General features: G+C 38.1%; 1 protein-coding gene across 3 annotated transcripts in view; it reads left to right on the top strand.

Annotated features, from left to right (window-relative positions):
- Window positions 1-3,558: 3,558 nt before the first annotated feature.
- Window positions 3,559-21,149, top strand: part of LOC124803094 (alpha,alpha-trehalose-phosphate synthase [UDP-forming]) — a 117,498-nt gene continuing 99,907 nt past the window's right edge. Inside the window, exons 1-6 of one of the 3 annotated variants that reach the window (XM_047264249.1) lie at window positions 3,559-3,635; window positions 4,294-4,421; window positions 4,511-4,667; window positions 4,753-4,878; window positions 5,153-5,293; window positions 15,065-15,182. In XM_047264249.1, coding sequence (XP_047120205.1) covers window positions 4,318-4,421; window positions 4,511-4,667; window positions 4,753-4,878; window positions 5,153-5,293; window positions 15,065-15,182 — 646 coding nt within the window. In that variant the 5' untranslated portion in view covers window positions 3,559-3,635; window positions 4,294-4,317. The other 2 variants (XM_047264248.1, XM_047264247.1) reach the window with 2 other exon arrangements.

Genomic DNA, 21,149 nt, shown 5'->3' with positions numbered 1-21,149 from the left:
TTCTCCCACTTCACCTATCTATTCTCGGAGAACTCTACAGGTAGGGGACGACTCAATGCTGTTGCCAATGTGATAGATTAGAATACTGCTTTTTTACGAAAGAACAGGGAAATGCAGCGGGAACTTGGTGCTCTTGTCATGCATAATGCACATGACAAACACAAGATTGGCACTGGCCTAGGACAGTATCTCCTCGACTGGCCGATCTCTTTTTGTCAAGCATTGTGTGAGGAGACTCAATTCGAGCAAAAATTTTGTAGCGAAAGAAATGGTCTTTCTCACAATGTCGCAGTGGCGACACTGCATCTCGACCTTTGATGTTCAAGCAGGAAAGCCAAAAATGTCGGGTTCTATTACTTCCTGAGGAGATCAGTGGCGGCACGGTGTCCCCTGCCCTCGGCTAAGCCAGATGCCGGCTCTGCCCACAGAAATACGAAGAGGGCTCCAGCCTGACTTCCAAGAAAACTGTCCGTCTCTCTAGGGAATCTCGTCTCTGCTAATGAGATTCACGGACTATCTTCTGCCGACAACAGGACCATGAGACAGAACCATGTGTGCACGTTCTCAGTGTGAAAAAAGCAAAGCCTTGCTCCCAAGGCCACATTTCCAATGCTCTCAATAAAATAACAACCAGCTACTCGTGAAAAATAAGCGATATGCGACAATAATGTCACACTCTGTTAAGAACCACAAGCAGTGTATAACATATACTTCAGACACATTGCTCATTAAAAACTCATAACAGCAGAGTATTAATTTCCAGTTATTAGTTCTTTTTTCGAAATACTCTCTCTCTCTCTGCAGTTAAAGTAATTCCGACCCTCCAAAGCTTCATGAGTTCAAATTCAGATGATGAACACGTGGAGATAGTAACTTCCCTGGTTTTTATTTACCTGTAGGCTAAAAGCAGATTTTTTGAGGTCTGGATTGGCTCCCTTGTGACATGGGGCTATCACAGCATGTGCTACTGCGAATGGAGCCCTTTTTGTTTCTAAACAGCATCGCTATAAAACTGTCAACTGATGGGTGTTCTCCAGACTTTGTCACTGAAGAAAGGTGCCCCTCCCTGCTTGATCTCTTCACTTCTGGTTGCTGGTAATGGATGTAGCCTTTGTCCCTGTTAACATCTGATTCTTGCAAAGAATGATAACATCAAGTGCATTTAATAAGTCTGTGGTTGTTTCAGCTCTAGAGTCAGCAGCAGCTCAAAGATTCTTAATGAAATTGGACTACCGGTATGTTATGTGTATCACTACACACCAAACGTTCACTTTTTTGCGTGAATCAGTTTTCCCTCTTTATGCTCATTTGTTCTGCTCTAACGTGAACGATAATATTAAAGGTGTGACATTAAGCACTTAAGAGGCTAGCGATCATTCCAGTAAATGTGAGTAGATCTGTAGTTAAGCTGGATAGATCGTTTAAAAAGTCATAGAGCAAGTGAAGAATGATATTACTGATGACAAAGTATGCACTACACGCTTAGTATGCACTACACGTTTCAGAATTATTTCCATCTTCAGAAATCCAACTGTAAAGGAAACAAAAATGGCTCTGAGCACTATGGGACTTAACTGCAGTGGTCATCAATCCCCTAGAACTTAGAATTACTTAAAACTAACTAACCTAAGGACATCACACACATCCATGCCCGAGGCAGGATTCGCACCTGCGACCGTAGCGGTCGCGCGGTTCCAGACTGTAGCGCCTATAACCGCTCTGCCACTCTGGCCGGCGTAAAGGTAACACAAGGAGAAGAGCGTTCGTTACCAGTTGTACACGTAACATGAGATGACGGACAGAAATAATTCAAAAACTCGTCGTACATACTTTCTCATCAATAAAATCATTCTTCACCTACAGTATTACTTTTTATGCAGTGAAGGAAAATCATGGCATACTGGTCCTGATATACTTTCCTTGTGATTTTTATTTTATTTTTACCAGTATCTTTATGTTCAACAACTTTAGTACCCAAGTATCTGAAGTAACATTTTTAGCCAGTCTTAGTAACTTTAGACATGTTTGATGCACTTGAAGTAATGGAATATATACAAAAATAAGGAAAGATTGCAGAAAGGATACATGTAACCGACTGTCCTTCATTTAGCTGCTAAAGAATCAAATCACAAGGAGGAACGTACTCACAGAAATCATGTTAATCGGTGCAACATGGTCCGGCGTACCATGACTTACGTTAACAATTGCTGCAAATGTTAGATATGTGGCTTGGCAGCTTTCTCTCAGTGAACACAACGTTCTCTTGAGCCACTGTGCAATGTATTTTATTCCGAGAGGGAAGATTGGGTACTGACATCACACCATTAGCAAACTTCGAACGCTATTTATAAAATGGTTGCTGTGAAAAAGGTGCATCAGTGCTAATTGACCTTGAATCGATGATGAATTTTAGTAGATTCTGCACCTTCCTATGCAGAAACCTAATACGTAGCAGGAAAATGTACGTTCATGACACTAGTTGCTACGTCGACGACAGTCCTTGTGTGTTGACAAGATATTCGCACCTGTTGGATCTCGATGCTCTGTTATTGCAAACATCTCTGATCAAAATACATACTAAATTACGTATTAACAATATTGTGTAGTGGCAATAAAAGCAGAGCGAGAATATCAGGCTTTTTCCTTCGTAGAGTAGTTCACAAATTATCTGTCCGTATATCTTACCTTATAATTTTGAAGAGTAATTTCAACTAACGCACTGTGCATCGTGTCAATGAGCTCCATTAAAGTGCATATAAATGCCCGCCACTAGGTTCCAGCAGATCTTAAAATAAATTCAAATTCTGCAGACTCAGGCCTTCAAAAACTTGGTATACGCCCTAATCAAGCTAAGTACGCTAATATAACTCACAGGGGCCTACTACTGTTTTGTGCGTATATAACCGAAGTTTCAAATGACAGAATAAAATATGAAGAAATGCGCAATTCATTGTACTGGGAACATAATGCTTTGGCTGTCGCCACATTACGTGCCAGTACGTTTATTTACTCTCTAACGAAACGAATGTTTGTTTGTGACATGCTGTCCGATAGTCTGCCGTACGTCCACCTGCATCTTTGACTTGCCTACAACATTCTTTCAATGATTCTTGCACTGCTTTCCACCCAGTGAGCTCACTGTTCCGACCTTTTCATCAGTCAGAGATGAAATTACTTACGATTAAATCAGCGTTGATGAGTCAACCCTCAGTCTCCTTAACAAGGAGACTAATAGTATGTGACTAGAATTTCACGAAATTCGTTTACGGATTTTTTTTTTTTTTTTTTTTTTGTATTACATCTCTTTATCCTAGCTCCACTTATTCGTTTCGATGGTGCTTCCTCAACGAACTTAGGACCTTTATATCCCCATGGAAAAAGTGAGAGGAAAAAAGGCGCAAGGAAGCGCAAATCAGCCACTCACTTAGCCATTCCTGTTTTAAAACAAGCGTCAGGATTACCCAACTCGCAACGTAAATATTACGAACACGCAAGGAGCACGTGATATTCTTCACGTGTTCGGAGCATGCGCATGGAGTGTAGTTCTATGGTCTGTCGATCGCTGTTTGGAAATGTGAAATTACGTGTGATACTACTAGTGTCAATGGAAACCACCAGTTGAAAATTATTCTTTGGTATGAGCCCATATAGAAAAATAAATATTATATAAGCTTTCACAAAAAATATTTCGTAAAAAATTGCATCAAATGTAATTAATTGCGTTAGAAGTCATTGATTTGATATCAAACGCCTAGAACAGTTGAGAAACGAATTCCGAAAATAAGACGACGACAACAACAACAACAAAAACAACAGTTGGTTGGGAGCGCTGAAATACTGCAACAAATCTGCTCCCTTTGCTGGAGAAAGCTGTCTGATAACTTCTTGCAGGAAATTTCATTTGTAATCTTTATAGCCTTCACACCTCTAGGAAGCTCCGCCCACAATTTCCTATCCTTCAGTGCGGCGCGAGCAGAACTTGTATAAATGAAGGCGGTTGCTGGTAGCAGCTAGTAAAATTATCTCCACTGGTTTTTGTGTGATAGGAACGTGACCTCTTCAGAAAGGCAGAGTCCGGGTCACGGCGTATCAAGCAGCTATTTGCAGTCTGCGTGATAGTGCGTCGAACTTTTTGTAGCCGGCGAAGAAAACTTTCTTATTCCTTCACTCAGGACTCATTATGGTATGCGGTATTGGCGATATTACATCTACACGAAAGAGTGCTGCGTCTGCATTAGAAAACTGTTTTCGTCCTTGGCAATGACAGCTTCGTTCAATTGTTTTGTGTTTAAGGTTGACGATGGTTTCTCCGACACGATGGGTGACCCGGTAACTTCGAAATGCATGATAGTTGTATCCAACCGGTTACCCTTTGTTCTGAAGAGGAACGAGAAAACCGGTGCATTGGAACGAAAAGCAAGGTATTGTAATTCTTTTTAATGAAATGGGCACGGCAGTTGATATTTGTTAGTATTAAAATTAACTTACTTTGGCTTTTAAATTGCAATAGTGCAGGAGGTTTGGTTACTGCAGTAGCGCCAGTAGTGGTCCAGGGTCATGGTTTGTGGGTTGGATGGCCAGGTATTCATTTAGAAGATCCAGATGAGCCTATACCAGAATCCAATCCAAATGATAAAACTCCAACTGCCGGCCTGTTGTCCAAAAAGGTAAGTTATTTGGAGGTATTGTTCTTTGACTCATTCGTTTTGCATGAAAGTAAACTCTTTTAAAATTGATCAATACCACTTTCAGGTAGTTCCTGTGTGTGTTGAACCAGGCAAGTTTGACTCATATTATAATGGTTGCTGTAATGGGACTTTCTGGCCTCTTTTTCACTCGATGCCAGACAGGGCTGTGTTCCTTGCTGAACATTGGAAGGTAATGCGAAAGTAATATTTTATTTTTGTTGTGTCACAGTGATGACAGTTTCATTCTGATATGGTGGACTGCTTTATTTATTTACTTTCATCAGTTGGATCATCTCCAATAACTGTAAATGTAATGGTATTGTGATAATTCTACTGTGTTATTGCCATTGACTTTCTTACTGTTGTATTTACATCTGTTCTAAGAGTTTATGTATCTGGTTTCCAGACTGATATTGTGTCAAGACCATTTGCCTTAACACTTACGCATCTGCATTTGTTTACAGAATTATTACAGTGTGAATGAACTATTTGCAGAGAAAACAATAAAAGGTTTAAAAAGTTTACTAGAGGAGCAGCCAAATGCAACACCTCTTGTTTGGATACATGATTATCATCTTATGTTAGCAGCAAATTGGGTCAGGCAGGTAATGTTGCTGAGGATCTCACACTTATTACATTTAAGTATTACTTTACATACATACAATTTGTGTTACATCTGGCATAGAAGAGGTGTATTTTGTCATATGTATGTAACTGCCTGTAAGTATCTAGTAAATGTTTGTAACTTTTACCCGACCTCTGTAGTATGAGAACATCAATATACTTATTATGCTTTGTATATTTAGGTTACTGTAGGAGTACTGTGATTGTATTCATCTACTTTGGCAAATGGTTTCCACATATTAAGGAGATATAATTCTTTACTGATGCAGAACGTATGTACTTTACTCAAGCCACATCTGCAGTAGACTTCTTTCATTGTATAGCTCTTTCCATTTAATAGCACCCCTACTGTTCAATTCTACACCTTACACTTCATGCTCTCTAAGCACTCGACATAAGATCATGTATGGCTATTACTGCATTTATGTAATTTTAATGTTTCACTACTTTGTGTAGCCATAACAATAGGTTACCTGAATTAAGAATAGGTTTTTAGTCTTTACTTGATACTTGAGTTTTTTTTTTTTTAAAGCTTTGTAGGGACAAGAAAGTCACTATTAATGTATGCTTCATTGAAAAGGCTTAAAATAGAAATATCAGTTTTCCAGATTGAATTGAGACTCTTTACTGCATGTTAGTCAAATATTTTTGCATTATTGCTCAATATCCAAGCCCTGCATCTTACAAAAATACTTTTGTCTAATGCAAGAAAATGCTTTGGAGTTTGGAAGCTCTGAATGCTTATAGTAGTTTCTTCTGCTTATGCAACAGAAGATTGCTTTGTTGCTGGGGATTTTTAATGCTGCAGAATTAAAGCGTAATTTAAATGCAAATGGAAAAATATTTTATTTCAATGACAGATACCAAAGTAGTACTTTCCATGCCAAAAATAAAATTGTAAGTCGACTGCAATTACCAGAAACAGCCAATTGTGTGTGTTCAAAAACTGAATTTGATTTGTGTATCAGACTTTGAGGGCCTTTGTCATCTGTAGATGAAACACATGGGACTAGTGTAGCAGGGGATACAACCCGTCGGCTTTGGACATTGACGTCACAAGTCGCCAATCGAGAAGCGATTCTTCTTAGTGTTGTAGCTCCCTTCAGTGGCTGATAAGTGTTTTTTGGCTTTAAAAAAAAAAAAAATCTCACGAGATAGAATAAACAGATCCACTTTATTAAGCAATCAGTAAAAAAACGAAACTGAAACATAACAGCAAAAGCGAAAATGGTAAACTGCTATCTGGCGACTTGTGACGTCATTGTCCAAAGCCGACGGGTTGTATCCCCTGCTGCACTAGACCCAAACACATGTATAAGAGTAAGATGAAGAAAGGTAACAAGAACACAAGTGCATAAGTAAATCGGGCAATTCAAGCGTTAGAGCACTGACATCAAAAACAGGAAATTAACAGAAAACAAGGGAAGTATGTAACAGTTGAAATATATTTTAAATGAACTACCTAGTGTATTAAAAAAATAAACTTTCACTGTTCATTTTTTTTATCCCCCCCCCCCCCCCCCCCCCTGAAGGATATAAAAATTTTCACTCGAAGGCTGTATTTAGGACTAAACAAATGATAAGGACCTTGTTTGTTATTACTCTATGAATAGACTTCTGTTTGCCTTACTGTTCCTTTCAGGAAAATATGTTATACTCTCTTACAATATTTACTGTGTGAAAATAAAAGTGCAGAAATAAGCTCTTACTTCACTATTGACAGAAAAAAAATCGATTAATAATTATAGGCAGTACTTGATTATCAACTATTGGTGGAGGTATATTTACACTCTTTCCTTCAAAAACAGCAACATTGACAAGTACAGTACTAGAAGTAGAAATGACTGAACGTATGTATCACAAGAAAGGAGTGAGGTATTCATCCACTAAGATCATAGACTGCTATTAATGAGATAGTATTACATAAATTATCTGGCAGTGCTGAACAGAACATGACAATGATTTTAGAAAAAGCAGAAGATTGGCGGTATGTTTCTAATAATAATGATAGGAGACGAAGACGGTACCGTGAAAGTTTCTTCGCAGTGCAAACTTTGTAGTAAAGTGGATAATATACATGTGTACTCAGCAGCCTATATTGTGGTGTGTTGCTCATTTAAGAGGCTGTTTCCATTTGATGCTTTCTTTTTTACTAAAAGTAAATAGAACACTATAGTGTTTCACAAAAACAATATAAATTAAACATGTAATTAACTCTCATTTTTGTGGTACTTTTTGGGTGTATTGAAGTTTTGCACACAGCCACTGCGCTTTGAGCAGTGACGTCGCCAATGTCAGTGTCGCCTTGCTGGTTGATGGTGTCAGTATTCAGAGCTGAATGGGTGTGTGTGCACAAAAGGAGCAGCAGACAGACATTGAGTTATTAACAAGTGTGTACTCCATGATGGGTACTTAAAGCACTGCTGCTAAAAGAATACAAGTTGAGAGCAATTAAATGTCTTACTTTAAGTAATTAAATTTTGCTCTATTAAGTGCGATCTAGATTTAGGTTTGATGTAATTTCCCAAAACCAGCTAAGGCCAATGGTTCCTATGGAGAAAGCGGGGGGAGGGAGGAAGATACTGCTGACTTCCTTCCCAATTCTTTTCCTATCAGAACTCAAACTCGTGTGTTATGACCTCTTTATCGATAGGAGATTGTATGCAAATCTCCTCCTTCAAAGAGCAGTGCTAGGTTTCTATACATGTACTCTGAAGCTACACTTACAGCACCTTAAAAATTTTTTTCATTCGCTCATTAGCTTATAAATATTTAAACTGTTGATCGGTATATGGCCGGTGTATATTTTATATCACTTGTAGTGCAAAAGTATTTAAATAAAAATGAACTGCAGTAACAACACAATTATTCCTGAAACATATAATGTATTCGCTTTAATATCTGTGCTTTGGGCATGTCCTGACTTGTTATAGTACCCACATTTGGATGAAATATCTTGTTTGGACAAAACTTTGTGTAGGGTCTGTAGTTTCCATTTCTGTTAAACAGCGGTCTTCACTGTAGGTGTTTTCACATTTCTTGTTGCTGATGACCAGTGAAACAATAGGGCATCGAGTGGCAGCTGTTTTCAGGCCAGAAGTTGTTAGCAGAGTGCCAGGTGTCAGGGTAAATGATCGAACATATCATAGTGTGTATTGTTCTAATACAAAAGGTGCAACATCCTTGATGAAATACAACAGCCAGCCTGTGAAGTCTGGCTGAAATTCATCCTGTATAAAGCTTTGTTTTTCTTAACTGCCAGGTTGGGAATGACTGTCTTTTGTATTTATGGTAGTGGTTGATTTACCACTCGAGACTAAAATAAATACAACTGACCAACTTGTGTGGCCCCGCTACTGCTCAACTGCATTCTTATGAACAGAATGCTCCTGTTTACCAGAACAGGTTGTTATTGACATTTTGGATTACTTGCTTTCTTTTGTTTGCCCGGTATATACTGGAATGGTTATTCCTGCAGATAACATCATCTTGCTTTCCATTGCATAACATTATTCTGTTTTTCATTTGTGTCTTGAAACATCACCCAAGTTGCGGTAATTCATCAAAACAATGGAGCTCATACGTGGACATAAAGCATATTTTAGAAAAATTCTTCAGGGTGATGACACCTTGAAAAAAAACTTCCAGCAGTAGCAGGCAAAACATTGTTTGTTTTATCACCACCATTAGCGGGGGATTATTCCAGCAAACTGGGAAGGGTATTTTTGGTTTGCCTTCATATGTCTAATGTGCCTAAAGCACTTATTAATTAATTAAATCACTGTAATAGATAGAATTAATCAGTGCTGCTAATTCTGCAGAGAGAGAGAGAGAGAGAGAGAGAGAGAGAGAGTGAGTGAGTGAGTGTGTGTGTGTGTGTGTGTGTGTGTGTGTGTGTGTGTGTGTGTGTGTGTGTGTTAGGAGGGAAAAGGAAGCCACGGCTCCCCCTTTCCCCCTTCTATAGGCTATACTATATCTGATACATCCAAAAAGCATATATGTAACTTTGACACAAACTGCTGTCAGTATAGTGACTAAGTCAGGATCTGTCTAGTACAGATATTAGAGTTGTGCAGAATATTTACTTTCCTGAATCAAAGTATTCCAAAAACTGTAGGTGTGGCTATTTTTCCCAGAATATTTTGGAATGTTCAGTTTCCTGCCTAATGTGCACATCTAAGTGTAAGAATCCCCACACCCCCTCAACCCGGTTAAGTTGTTGGCTGTCAGCCAGTAGTAATCCCAAAAGAATGTGTAGTTTCACAGCAGTAATAATGAATAAAAAGTTCTAAGGTTTCCAGCTGTAGCAAGTGATGAAAATTTCATGAGCTTTTGTCAAGTGGTATGACTGACAGCGGGCTGCTGGTACACCCTTATATACACTAACTGCCGGCCGTGGTGTCGCTGGTTCACATGACATTGCCATAAATGGGATTGACTTGCATTCAGTGTGCCTGCCTCAGTCATGCAATTGCTGGATCCCATCCCACACTAAGCAGCAGGCTGCGGTATCTATTAAGGGTGCTCTCATTGATTTTTATTTCAATGACTTCTTTAATTACGTAGTCCCAGAAGCTGTTAGAGTGAACCTTGCATCTGCAGCTATCAGAGACGCTCATAGCCTTGGACTGGAATTGGGTTGACACAGCTATGGTTTCCCAAGAATCATCATCACAGAAACTAACTACAAAGAAGCAGAAAGGGAAGTTCAGCTGCTTTCTGAACAACAACGCAGTGCAACATGGTGACAGACATAGGCACAAGTGTAATGTCGCCACTCAAGAAAAGACCCAACTTGGCACCAGACTACGGTACATTCCTGTCTGTGAAATTGACGCAGGTGTAATGTCAGCACTTATTAAAAGACCTAACTTGGCACCAGACCGCAGAACGTTCCTATCTGTGAAACAGCACCTGAAATATGCCGTGAAATGAACAGTATTCTCACAAAAGCAAAGCTACCAGCACCCACCATAGCCAAGGCTGAGCACTGCCCAAGCACTCTATGATGAAAGGCAATATGGTTAAGAATGTTATTCCTCAGACACATAGAGCACCAGTTGATTATACTTTACTTAAGATCCCTAAAGTTGTTATGCCATTCTGCCTCATTCTATCCCCCATTGGTTCACTATCTGATGAAATGCTTGGCCAGTGGGACACTGTGACCATCATGTTAAAAACTCAGCTGATATAATCAGCTGAATTAAGTTTTCAAATTAGTGAGGATAAAATTATTGTCAGTTTTGATGTGAAAGACTCTTTGGACCTAATACATTAGTTGTTTGCAAGTGACGTCTCTAAGTTGGATACACTCTTAAATCTTCTTATTTTTTGTTCACTGGCCAGTATTATGATCAGATGGATAGTGTTGTGGTAGGAAACCTGTTAGCTCCAGCTGTCGCAAACCTCTTTATGGAGAATTTAGAAGATATTGCCGTAGACACTGAACAATTAAAGCGTAGTTGTTTCTTTTGATACATTTACAGCACATTCATCACTTGAGCTTGAAAGGTTCTTTGAACATCTTAATAGCATTAACAATAATATCAAGTTTGCCATGGAGGTAGAAAAAGACTGTGGATTGTCCATCATCAACATGCTCATTTGCGGTAAACAGAATGGCTACCTAGGGCACAGCATCTATAGAAATCTTAGTCACACTGATCTGCACTTGCACGACATCAGCTATCATCACCCAGCACAGAAGTGCACTGTGTCCTAAGCGTTGATGGAGCATGCGAGAATATCAGATGCTGATAACCTGTCCCATGAGGTGAGCCACTGATGTGGGGTCTTCAGGAACTATGGCTACAACATTCATCAAATAAATTAAGTGATTTCAAGCAAGAATCTCAAAAAGATTGCTGACAAGGAGTAGAAAAAGAAACTTGTTTTTGCTGCATGTGGCTCTGTGTCGGGCAAGGTAAGACACAAGATCAAATAGATCTTCAGCCTTCTGATAAAAATCGGGCAGTTACTGAGACCAGTTAAAGATGTGCCAGTTCTCTGAAATTCTGGGGTATACAAGATATGTTGCGAATGTGATCAGTTTCACTTCGGACCAACAGTAGACACTATAGAACAAAGCAGGAAGAAATATGAGAGGTTTTATCGCCTATGCTATTATCGAGGAATCTTTTAGCTTAGTATGCTTTAGGAAACTGTCACCAGATCAAATTTGATGAAACCTCTGTCGTGGCTCACATGAATGACTTCTGGTATTGTGTAATTAAGGAAGCCATTGGAAATAAAAATCACCGATAACACCTTTAGTCGAGACGGCAGCCTGCAACTGACCTTGGCGTGGGATCCAGTGGTTGAACCGGGCGCATCAAAGACCGAGTCAATGTATGCCCATATATGGTGATGCCGCAAGCACCAGTGACATCACATCTGGCAACTTTAGTATGTAAGGAATGTACCAGCAGTCCACTGGCAGTCATACCACTTGACGATGGCCAAGGAGTGCTTGGCTGAAAGCTTGTGGGATTTTAATCACTTGAAGCAGCTGGAAATCTGAGTACTTTTTATTCAGTTGTAATTTTTTTCCATTGTTCTCCTGGCAGTGTGTGTTATGGATGTGTTTAGGCTTTTTATCAGCAAAAGTAATTGGCAAACATTACTGTTTTTGAAGGTCCTCCAAACTTTCAAGAAATAATTTACTTAGATCAAGAACAGGGGCAGGACAAGTTTAATGTTGGGCAGGACACATTTAATGTTGCTCCTTCTGAATTTAATATTATTCTTGTCATACCATTCACCTCTGTTTTCTGCTATTAAGATATGTCTCCATCCATGCAAGGAGAAGACCTTTAACACTATATTATTTTATTTTTCGAGCCATCATTTTATGATCTACACGATGAGAAGTATTTGGCAAGATCACAGAAAATGCCAGCTGGGTGATTTGTATTGTTTAGTTCTAATATAATTGTGTTTGCAAGATCCTACACTGTCTTCTCAGTAAAGAAGTATTTGAGGAAATCAGACTGAGTTGTCGTAAAGAAGTTATTCTCAAAAAGACGGGTTCAGTATTTTATTGTAAGCTAACTTCTCAAAAAGTGTCATAATGTGTGTAGGAAACATGTCTGTCTATAATTAAGAGATTAGTCTCTTACATGCACTTCTTTTTATTCTTGTTGCTACTATATACTTCAGACTTAAAAGGTAACTCAGTGATGGCGCAACCAAGTCAGCACAAGACTTTAATCCTTTTAGACTCTGTCATAGCCAGTAGCGCTACTACCTTCCAGTAACTTCTCTCGAAAGGCACCCATACACGTAACTGCTTGCTCGACAAATACACATGCACAAGCGTGCTTGCCCGAGCGTGCTTGAGTGTGTATATGCATGTGCTCAATTGAGCATGTGTACCAAGAATAGGGAGGCATGCGCAGGCATTCGTCAGTTTGATTTGATTTGATGTACTTTTTATTTGGTACTGTTAAATTACATTCTGTACAAATGTTTAACTGTAATGTAGGACAAGTCAGAGAATACACTATTACGTGGAGAAAAAGAGAAGAAAAGCAGCAATACAGTGAGACAGATACTGCAAATAGTTAGTATGGGACTAACATTCTTGTTTTTTAAACACTTAACTTTACATATTGTGTTTCCTCAATGCTTCTACAAGCACACTTGAGTTGTGTGGTGGCATGAGGAATTTGAGCATGCTTGTGCAAGTGTGCCTGTGGAGCATACAGTTATGTGTGTGGCCATCATAACAGATCAGCTGGCAAAAGTAATGCTGCTGGTGGAGCATGCATTGCCTTTCTAAATAAGTTTATTAGATCTGCTTTCAGTGGACCATTTCAAGTCATGTTTTCAGCTACTGTTAGGAATAAGTCATTGAATTTAGTAGGCAATGATTTTAATTTCATATCATTTTTCTCACTGTTACTGCCATCTGGAAGTTCAATACCATTTACTTTGCCAATTTTTGGGCATTTTGTACCTAGTAGTACTCCAAAACGTCCTTGTTTTGTACTTGAACAATATAATTTTTTGTGCATTATACATGATGTTTGCCCTTTTGATGGCATGCAGAAGAATCTCAGTTTTTCTTGGTTATGACACAGCACTTCAAACTATAAGACAGGATAGGCAAAGGAAAGTTTTGAACCTTGTCTGTTGAGCTCTTCGCGGACCTTGTTTTTACAAGTAGTCCCATACTTTGTACCTCTGCACACACTAAATATGTGCTGATTTGTAAATTGAGGTTTTAGGATGGCATGACTATCGGCTTCTGGACAAAACTTGCAGTTCAGTAGGTTGCTGACATGTTTTCTGTCACAGGTTCCCTTTACCGCAGTTGCGCACATTCAGTTCAAACACCTACAAGAAACGGGGTGGTACCAGAAGTAGATATTGCTTATCATACACCAGATAAACACTGCATCTTAAAGGCATTGGCATTAGCATATTCTCCATATTTTTGAGGTCCTGCTGCCTTATGGAATTATCTTCTAGAACAACATAGTTAAAATGAGGGGAGTTTCTTTTCAGCAAAAGTGACCAGAAGCTTCTTCAAAGGGTAGGGTTGTCACTTCCACTTTTCAACATTATTTGTTGCTGGCAATAAAAATTAATTTGTTTAAGTGTGATTACACAACTATAATCACAATAAAAAACCATAACTTAATGTATACATTGTCTACTTACCATTATTCTTTATTCTGGTTCAAAAGTATTGAATGAACCCCATAAACATAAGGCAAGAGACAGGGAATCCCAACAAATTCAGAAGAAAATAAATAAATACCTTATTAGCTACTCCTACAAATTATCTGATTATAGTATTGAAGATTTCTGCTAGCTGCGTGACCAGTAGCAGTATTTGTTGTTGTAGATATTAAGTTAGCAAAGATGAGGGGGACTACAAACACAATGAGTGAATGAATGGAAGTATAACAGGAAACCAGTATTTGGCATTAGAAAGTATATTCATTGTTGCTGTTACACATTGAAAGTAGAAAGAAAACTATTTGTAATTTTTCAGAGCTGTTAGTTTGTTTGGTAGGAAGAATATAGAGAGAAGTTTTAGGACTGGGGGGGGGGGGGGGGGGGGGAGAGGACATGTCACTCATTCCCCAGGATGAGAGGGGACCCACCTGATATGGGAATGAGGGGAGACAAAGACGTTTCTGTAGGTACAAGCATTTTGCCTCCTGGGTGTAAGTAAGTGCTGAAGAGCCATACTCTCTGTTTGTAGTGGTTTACAGTTTTCTCAAGTGAACTCTTCTTTCGATATGAATGGATAGCAATAAATTCAGAACTGGAATCATAAAATTTTATTTAATTGTCTTAAAGCTTCATTAAATAAAAATGCCAACATGGTATTTGTTTCTGATAATGTTAGTATGTGAATTTTGGATCATTGTAAAATTGAGACAAATGAATGAAGTGTAAACTTATTGGATAATGTGCTGTAGAAATTTGTAAATCTAATGTAGATAGAATCCATAGTAGACTTTGATCAATTTTTTATGGGAGGGAAATCTAAGTTAACACACACGTGACTGTGTAGTAGAGGAATGATGGGTCATGAATCGTACTTTTGACAACTTGTAAGTTTCAGTGAACTATTGCATTAGAGAATAATGAATTATTTCGCTGTTTCACTGCTTTTAGCTAACTGCCTCATTTAACAATCATTTTTGCATCGTGGAATTTGTTGTTACGTTTATGCCATCCCTTCATGTGTGACACTTGTTACACTTTTGTCAATCTAGATATGTTGATTTCAGATTGCAGAAGAATCAAATTTAAGGTTGAAGCTTGGATTCTTCCTACACATACCATTTCCCCCGTGGGACATTTTTCGACTGTGTCCATGGTCTGATGAAATTCTGCAAGGTATACTTGGTAAGTATAACAAATTGTTTCTGAGAAATTATATGAGAGACACTGACGCAGAATGATTTGCTTCAACTTTATTGATAATCATACACAACTGTATCACTAATCTCTGCCTGACTCATTTGTGTGTGTTGAGTCCAGTCATATTCTCTTCAATGTAAGAAAACATAGTGTTTTGAAGAAACTGACTATACGTAAGTGATAAAACATGTTATATATTCCTGACATGGTCACTCAGGGGGCAGTGTGCATCGTATGGTTAGTGTAGAAAACTTCACAACCAAGATTGCTAAAAAAGCATTTTATTAGATGACTGGTTTTTATTGGGCTATCCTGTCATTGAATTTTTTAAACCTATTATCAATTACTGTTACAAATTGCTTCACACTTTCCACTACCATGAAGGTCACCGCACATCAGCATGTCAGATGTAAAAGATTATCTACAAACATAAACCTAACTCTATTGTACTGACTGTGAGTGGTCTTATTTACCACCAACTGGTGACTGACTTGGGTCATAGGCTTGTTGATGTCTATTGGTGCAGGAACATAACATCTGTATTTTATACTGCTTCAAAAATATTTTTCTTTTCTTTTTGCCCTTGGCTGCATGTTTCTGTTTAGCATAATTTTAATAGCATCATTTATCTTCCTTCCTTCTTGCTTGTGATTCACTCAGGTGAGGTACCGTATTTACTCGAATCTAAGCCGCACCTGAAAAATGAGACTCGAAATCAAGGAAAAAAATTTTTCCCGAATCTAAGCCGCACCTGAAATTTGAGACTCGAAATTCAAGGGGAGAGAAAAGTTTTAGGTCGCACCTCCAAATCGAAACAAAGTTCGCCTAGTTGTAATATGAGACACAATTTAGGTCGAATGAATGACGATACAGCTGCAGTAGTGTGGTTCGAGTCGTAAGCTTAGGAGTTACGGTTTACCAGGTAGCCATTGCTACGCGTCACGCGCTCTGTCCGTATTTATACGGATATCCTTCCTTTTTCACGTGCTTCGTCTGGTTTGAATTGATTGCTTATTTTTCTTTGATCTGATAAGTGCCGTTCTCTTTGTTATAGGTGTTTACGTCACTCTAAGCTGAAAATGCATTACTGTACTGTGTCATGCATTGTTTGTCGCATTCTGATAGTGCGTGTTTACGGCCTGTCGCCACTCGCGGCGTGGCTTGCTTTTGTGCGCGCTACTGCCGCTTACAAATAAAAAATAGAGAGGAGTCGTCTTATTAGCGAAACATTTGTTGTGACTTACACTACTTCTTTCTTTGATAATGATCAACAAGAACCAAATAATAGACTGCGTATGATAGATGATGTTCTGAACGAAATTTTAGCGAAAATTTTTCTCCATTTGAAAATCTTTGCAGGCGCCTCTTTAGTTCATTACATTCTGCACAGAAATTAGAGTCATCTTAGATTTAAAAATCTAGTCAGTTGCCGTGCTTCATTTCTGACTGTATCACTATCAGGCATAAGAATAATACGAATATAAACATGACATGATATGTATATTCTTCCGCGTTTGCTGTTGTCTCACTCTAGTTTCGTAGTTTATTAGACAGACAGGATTTAAATGAGACAGTAGCAAACACGAAACAATACATGGCAAAATGTTTATATTCGTATTAATCTTATGGCGAAGAGAATACTACATGTGATTCACAATTCATAAAAGCTCCTATTAGCAACCATCTCTTCTCACAGGGTAGGAAAAAATTCAGAACGTAGAGTTGGTCATATTGACAAACATCCCAAACAGTCTTGCCAGTCGGATTTTCGTAGTACATTGAAATGCTGCTACATTCGAAGATCAACAATACAGAATTTGTATTTACTTCGTTGGATAATGTACCAAAACGCAGTGGTCGAAACTCTGGGCGGAGGAAAAAGGCTCGTCTTCCACTTTTTTTTTTTTAAATTTATTTACTGACGCAGAGATTTTGGTGCCAGTATTTATCTTTGTGCCTACAAAGCATGCCTGTGTGGCGCTACATATATTCGACGGCAGAAGTTAGTTGTGGCGGCACCCACAAACATTTTTCAGAACTCCCGCTTGCTTTGCACTCGATTCTAAGCCGCAGGCGGTTTTTTGGATTACAAAAACCGGAAAAAAAGTGCGGCTTAGATTCGAGTAAATATGGTATGTTCTCTAAAAAATTATTTTTCTTCAGTCCATTTAAAGTTCTTGTAGTTTAATTGGTCTCAGTGACTTCTTTTCTGGTAAATATTGTTTTACTATTAAAAATACCTCCTATAGAGGTCAAACTGTTAAATTCACTTAAATGTTTGGTTGGGGAGGGGGGGGGGGGGGGGCAGAAATAGCAGCTCTAATTATTACAAGACTCTGTTGCTAACATTTAGTATTAAGAAACAGTTGAGACTGTCAGTGATGTCATCTCATTAATGTGTTCGCTCTGTTTGTCATTGTTAAATGTGGATGTATTGTCAACTCACCCAATTTAACTGCTCATCTACTGTGAAGACAGTTCTTAGCCCATGAGCAGAAGATTTGTTGGAAATAAGACATACCAGTTGTTTCACTGACTCATTATTTTGTGGTTAAATAAAACACTAACAAAAGCTGGATATAATTTCTCTTTTTTATCGCTGTAAATATAAATACATTCAAGTTAAATTCATTTTCATTCTAAAATTTACTATGGTGCTTATATTATGATTGAGGGAGATACTAGCTAATATCTAATATCACATTGCACTCTGGGTAATGCTTTCAGAAATTTTGGGGGACCACTTATGTTGATGTAGAATCCTGTTATAGTTTTGGAGGTTGAAAATAGGTGCTATTATTTTGCCGTTCAATCTGCAGTATAGTGTTGTCAAATGCAAGTGCAGCAGTTTATGCACGTATAGTGAGAGAGAGATTTTTTATTACAACAGTGAGAACAGAGAAACATAAAATTTCCTGCTAAAACTCAAACCTAGAATATTTTACAGGAAATGGATTCGCAGTTGTGAATATGGACAACCATCAGCTGTATAATGGAATGACGACAATGAAAATTTATGCAAAACCAGGACTCTAAACTAGATTTATGCATATCACAAGCGGTTGCCTTACCATTAGGTTATCGAAACATGACTCTTGGCCAGCTCCAAACTTCCATGTGTCTACAGCCACCACTCATACATCCATTATGCATATCCTGTACAGGGGAGACTAATTGGAAGTCACTTTCACTTAGCATCGTACTTCTGAACAACACAGTCACTGCAATATTTTATAGAATATTTTAGATTCTAAATGTAAACTTTAATTACTAACAGCAATAAAAAGTAATGTTTCTCTTTTTATGAATGATGCTGCTTGAAACATTTTTGTGTCACAGAACTGTATATTGTTTGCAAGTCGGGGGCCACACTGACACTTATTCCAAATGGTGACACTCCGTGTGGCTTTGTTTATTGTGCTGTCTTCTCAGTGCTGGGTATGACACCTCAATAAGGAAAAGTGGCTTTGTTTCTAGTTTCCTTCTGGGGCATTGTCATCTTATCCCCTATCAACGTTTTCATCTTTTTTTCAGACATTTGACGTGTTTCCATGGTATGCTTTTTGCAAATGTATTAATGTAATTTGTAAATGCTCATAAAAAAAATTTCATCTTAATATTAATTCATAAGATGATATGATTCTGTTTAATTCCTGCTAGCTAGTTTTGTCACATTTTATGCCACTCATTTTGTTCTTATTGACAGCCATTCTATGAGAAAAATTAATGATAGTTGATGAATTTCAGCAAATCACACATGTAGAAGATTCAGCAGTTACTAGTGCTGACCAAAAAGTCACGAAAAAGTCATGGTTGGGATTGCTTTGAAATAAGAAATTTGTGGTGTGGTTGTTGAAAAGTAATCACATTATTAGTGTCTTCTGATGCATTTTTTCTCTATGATTTAATTAAGAGATATGAAGCAGACCTTAAATTTTCTAAAACAAATAACCCCTCTCTTATTTTATGTTTTTGAAGTTTTACTATTTTCAATTATTCAAATGGAATAACTAATAAAACTGTACGAACCAGTTAGAATTACTGGTGGAATACTTTCCTAATTTAGCATTACTCATTATTTTCCCATAACTATGTTGTCATCAAGGAGTTACATTATTTGTTAAACACGCTTTGAGAAAGATTATATTTTTAGATGTGTGTGGAGATATAATGGGCTGTTATTAATTTACAGAACCGAGAATCAGAGTGGAATAAAGTTTACTATTTCTAGTATCTTGGACAGATTTCTATCCTCTGTTTGGATACAGTTTTGACTCGGCACAAGATTTGTCATTGAAGAACACAATTTTTACTTGTATGGCATTGACATGACACTATTATTTATATTTGAATAATTAACCAAATCAGTGACACATAGTTTCAAACTTTAAACGAAGTAGGTTTCATTTGAGCAATCAGATGGATGTGAAAACTGACATGGAGGCCAAAGGGTCAAACTGCTGACTTAGATGTGCCTGAGGTACAGTGTGTAACATAATTATTTTACAACATAAAGAATTAAATTTTCTGAAGCAAAGTGCTTTGCTACGATTCATCACTCATCTTCCATAAATTGAAGAAAAACTGGGAGAAATGTAAGTTGAGAAATTATATGTTAATTGTATATACCTTGCCAAAAATGTGGAGCATGACACAGTACAAATAAAATGTGGAGAAACAATTCCAGACCAAAAAGTTGCATACAGATTTATAATGTGTTTGAAATGCAGAAAGTAGATGTGTTAGTTAGGTTCAGCATAAGTAATGTTGCCCTGAATGACAATATAGGAAATGCAGTAATGTTGCTGTTAGTGTGATGTCTATGAACTCCATAGGAAGTCAGTTCCATTTTTCTTGCAAATATATCCTCCATATGGCAGTGGGTCCCAAACATGCTCCTGGAATTAGAGTTGAGAGATGGGATCCTGAGATTCCCTCTCCCCTCTGTGAACTGAGTTGTTTGCTTTTGAAGGTATTCCTGTATGTAACGAGCACAGGCAAAAAGTGTGGGGTTAACTGTGATTCTCATAGGGCTGTAAGACTGAGAGACCCCATTCATAGACAATTTGTGAACATGATTTTAAAGCACATGGGACCTCAGCTGAATGCAATAATGTAACCTAGCAGACTTCCTGCTGGGGACATAGCAGTGATGATGTAGAACTCCCAAGATCTCAAAGTGGTGTGACAATGCCACCACCTTCCATTAGCTGTATCTTGGGTATGGAAGCTACTGTAGAGCCCACTCTGAGAAACAAAAGCAATGCTATTTGATAACCTTCATGATTGGATTCCCACTGTCCATCTGCAGTAAAGTGCTTGGTAGGACAATTAGGTTGCTACTGCTCCATGTGCTGTACATGCGTATATCAGCAGGATGTACTGTATGTTGAAGGGTTATTGTTATTTCTCACTACATGGTTTTTTGGGGTAAGATACTTATTTTTTTCAGAAATTGGGAACAATTGTTAGACTGTGTTCTGTGATGCATCTCAAGACTTTCAGGATTTCCTTTGTATCCACCTGTACACCATCTATTGCATCTGTATCCTTTTCACCTAGTATTTTTAATACTCAGTGGTCTCTTTTGTATTTTTGTTGTTTAAATATATCCATTGTTCTTCAACCAATGTACTTTATACCTAGTTACAGACTATCATTTGGCGTCTGCTGTGTTATTGACTGTTGTGCAGTTTACCTAAACCACAATAGCACAATGTTGACTTGATGCTTCTAAGCATTTTCACTGTCACATTACTATTTTTTCACTTATAATTCCACTGTAGCCATGTGATGTGGTGTGAAGGAGAGAAAGTGGCAGATTGTATGCTTCCCCTATTCTCACTGACTGAGGCGGCCAGGTGCTAAGGCTCTGGACTCACATCTGGGAAAACTGTGGTTCAGTTACCTGTCTGGCCATCTGCATTTAAAATTTTCACGGTTACCTTAAAT

This window comes from Schistocerca piceifrons, chromosome 6, assembly GCF_021461385.2.
Source record: "Schistocerca piceifrons isolate TAMUIC-IGC-003096 chromosome 6, iqSchPice1.1, whole genome shotgun sequence".
Lineage (NCBI taxonomy): Eukaryota > Metazoa > Arthropoda > Insecta > Orthoptera > Acrididae > Schistocerca > Schistocerca piceifrons.
The sequence above is the reverse complement of the archived record's forward strand: the minus strand, read 5'-3'. Positions and strand labels throughout refer to the sequence as shown.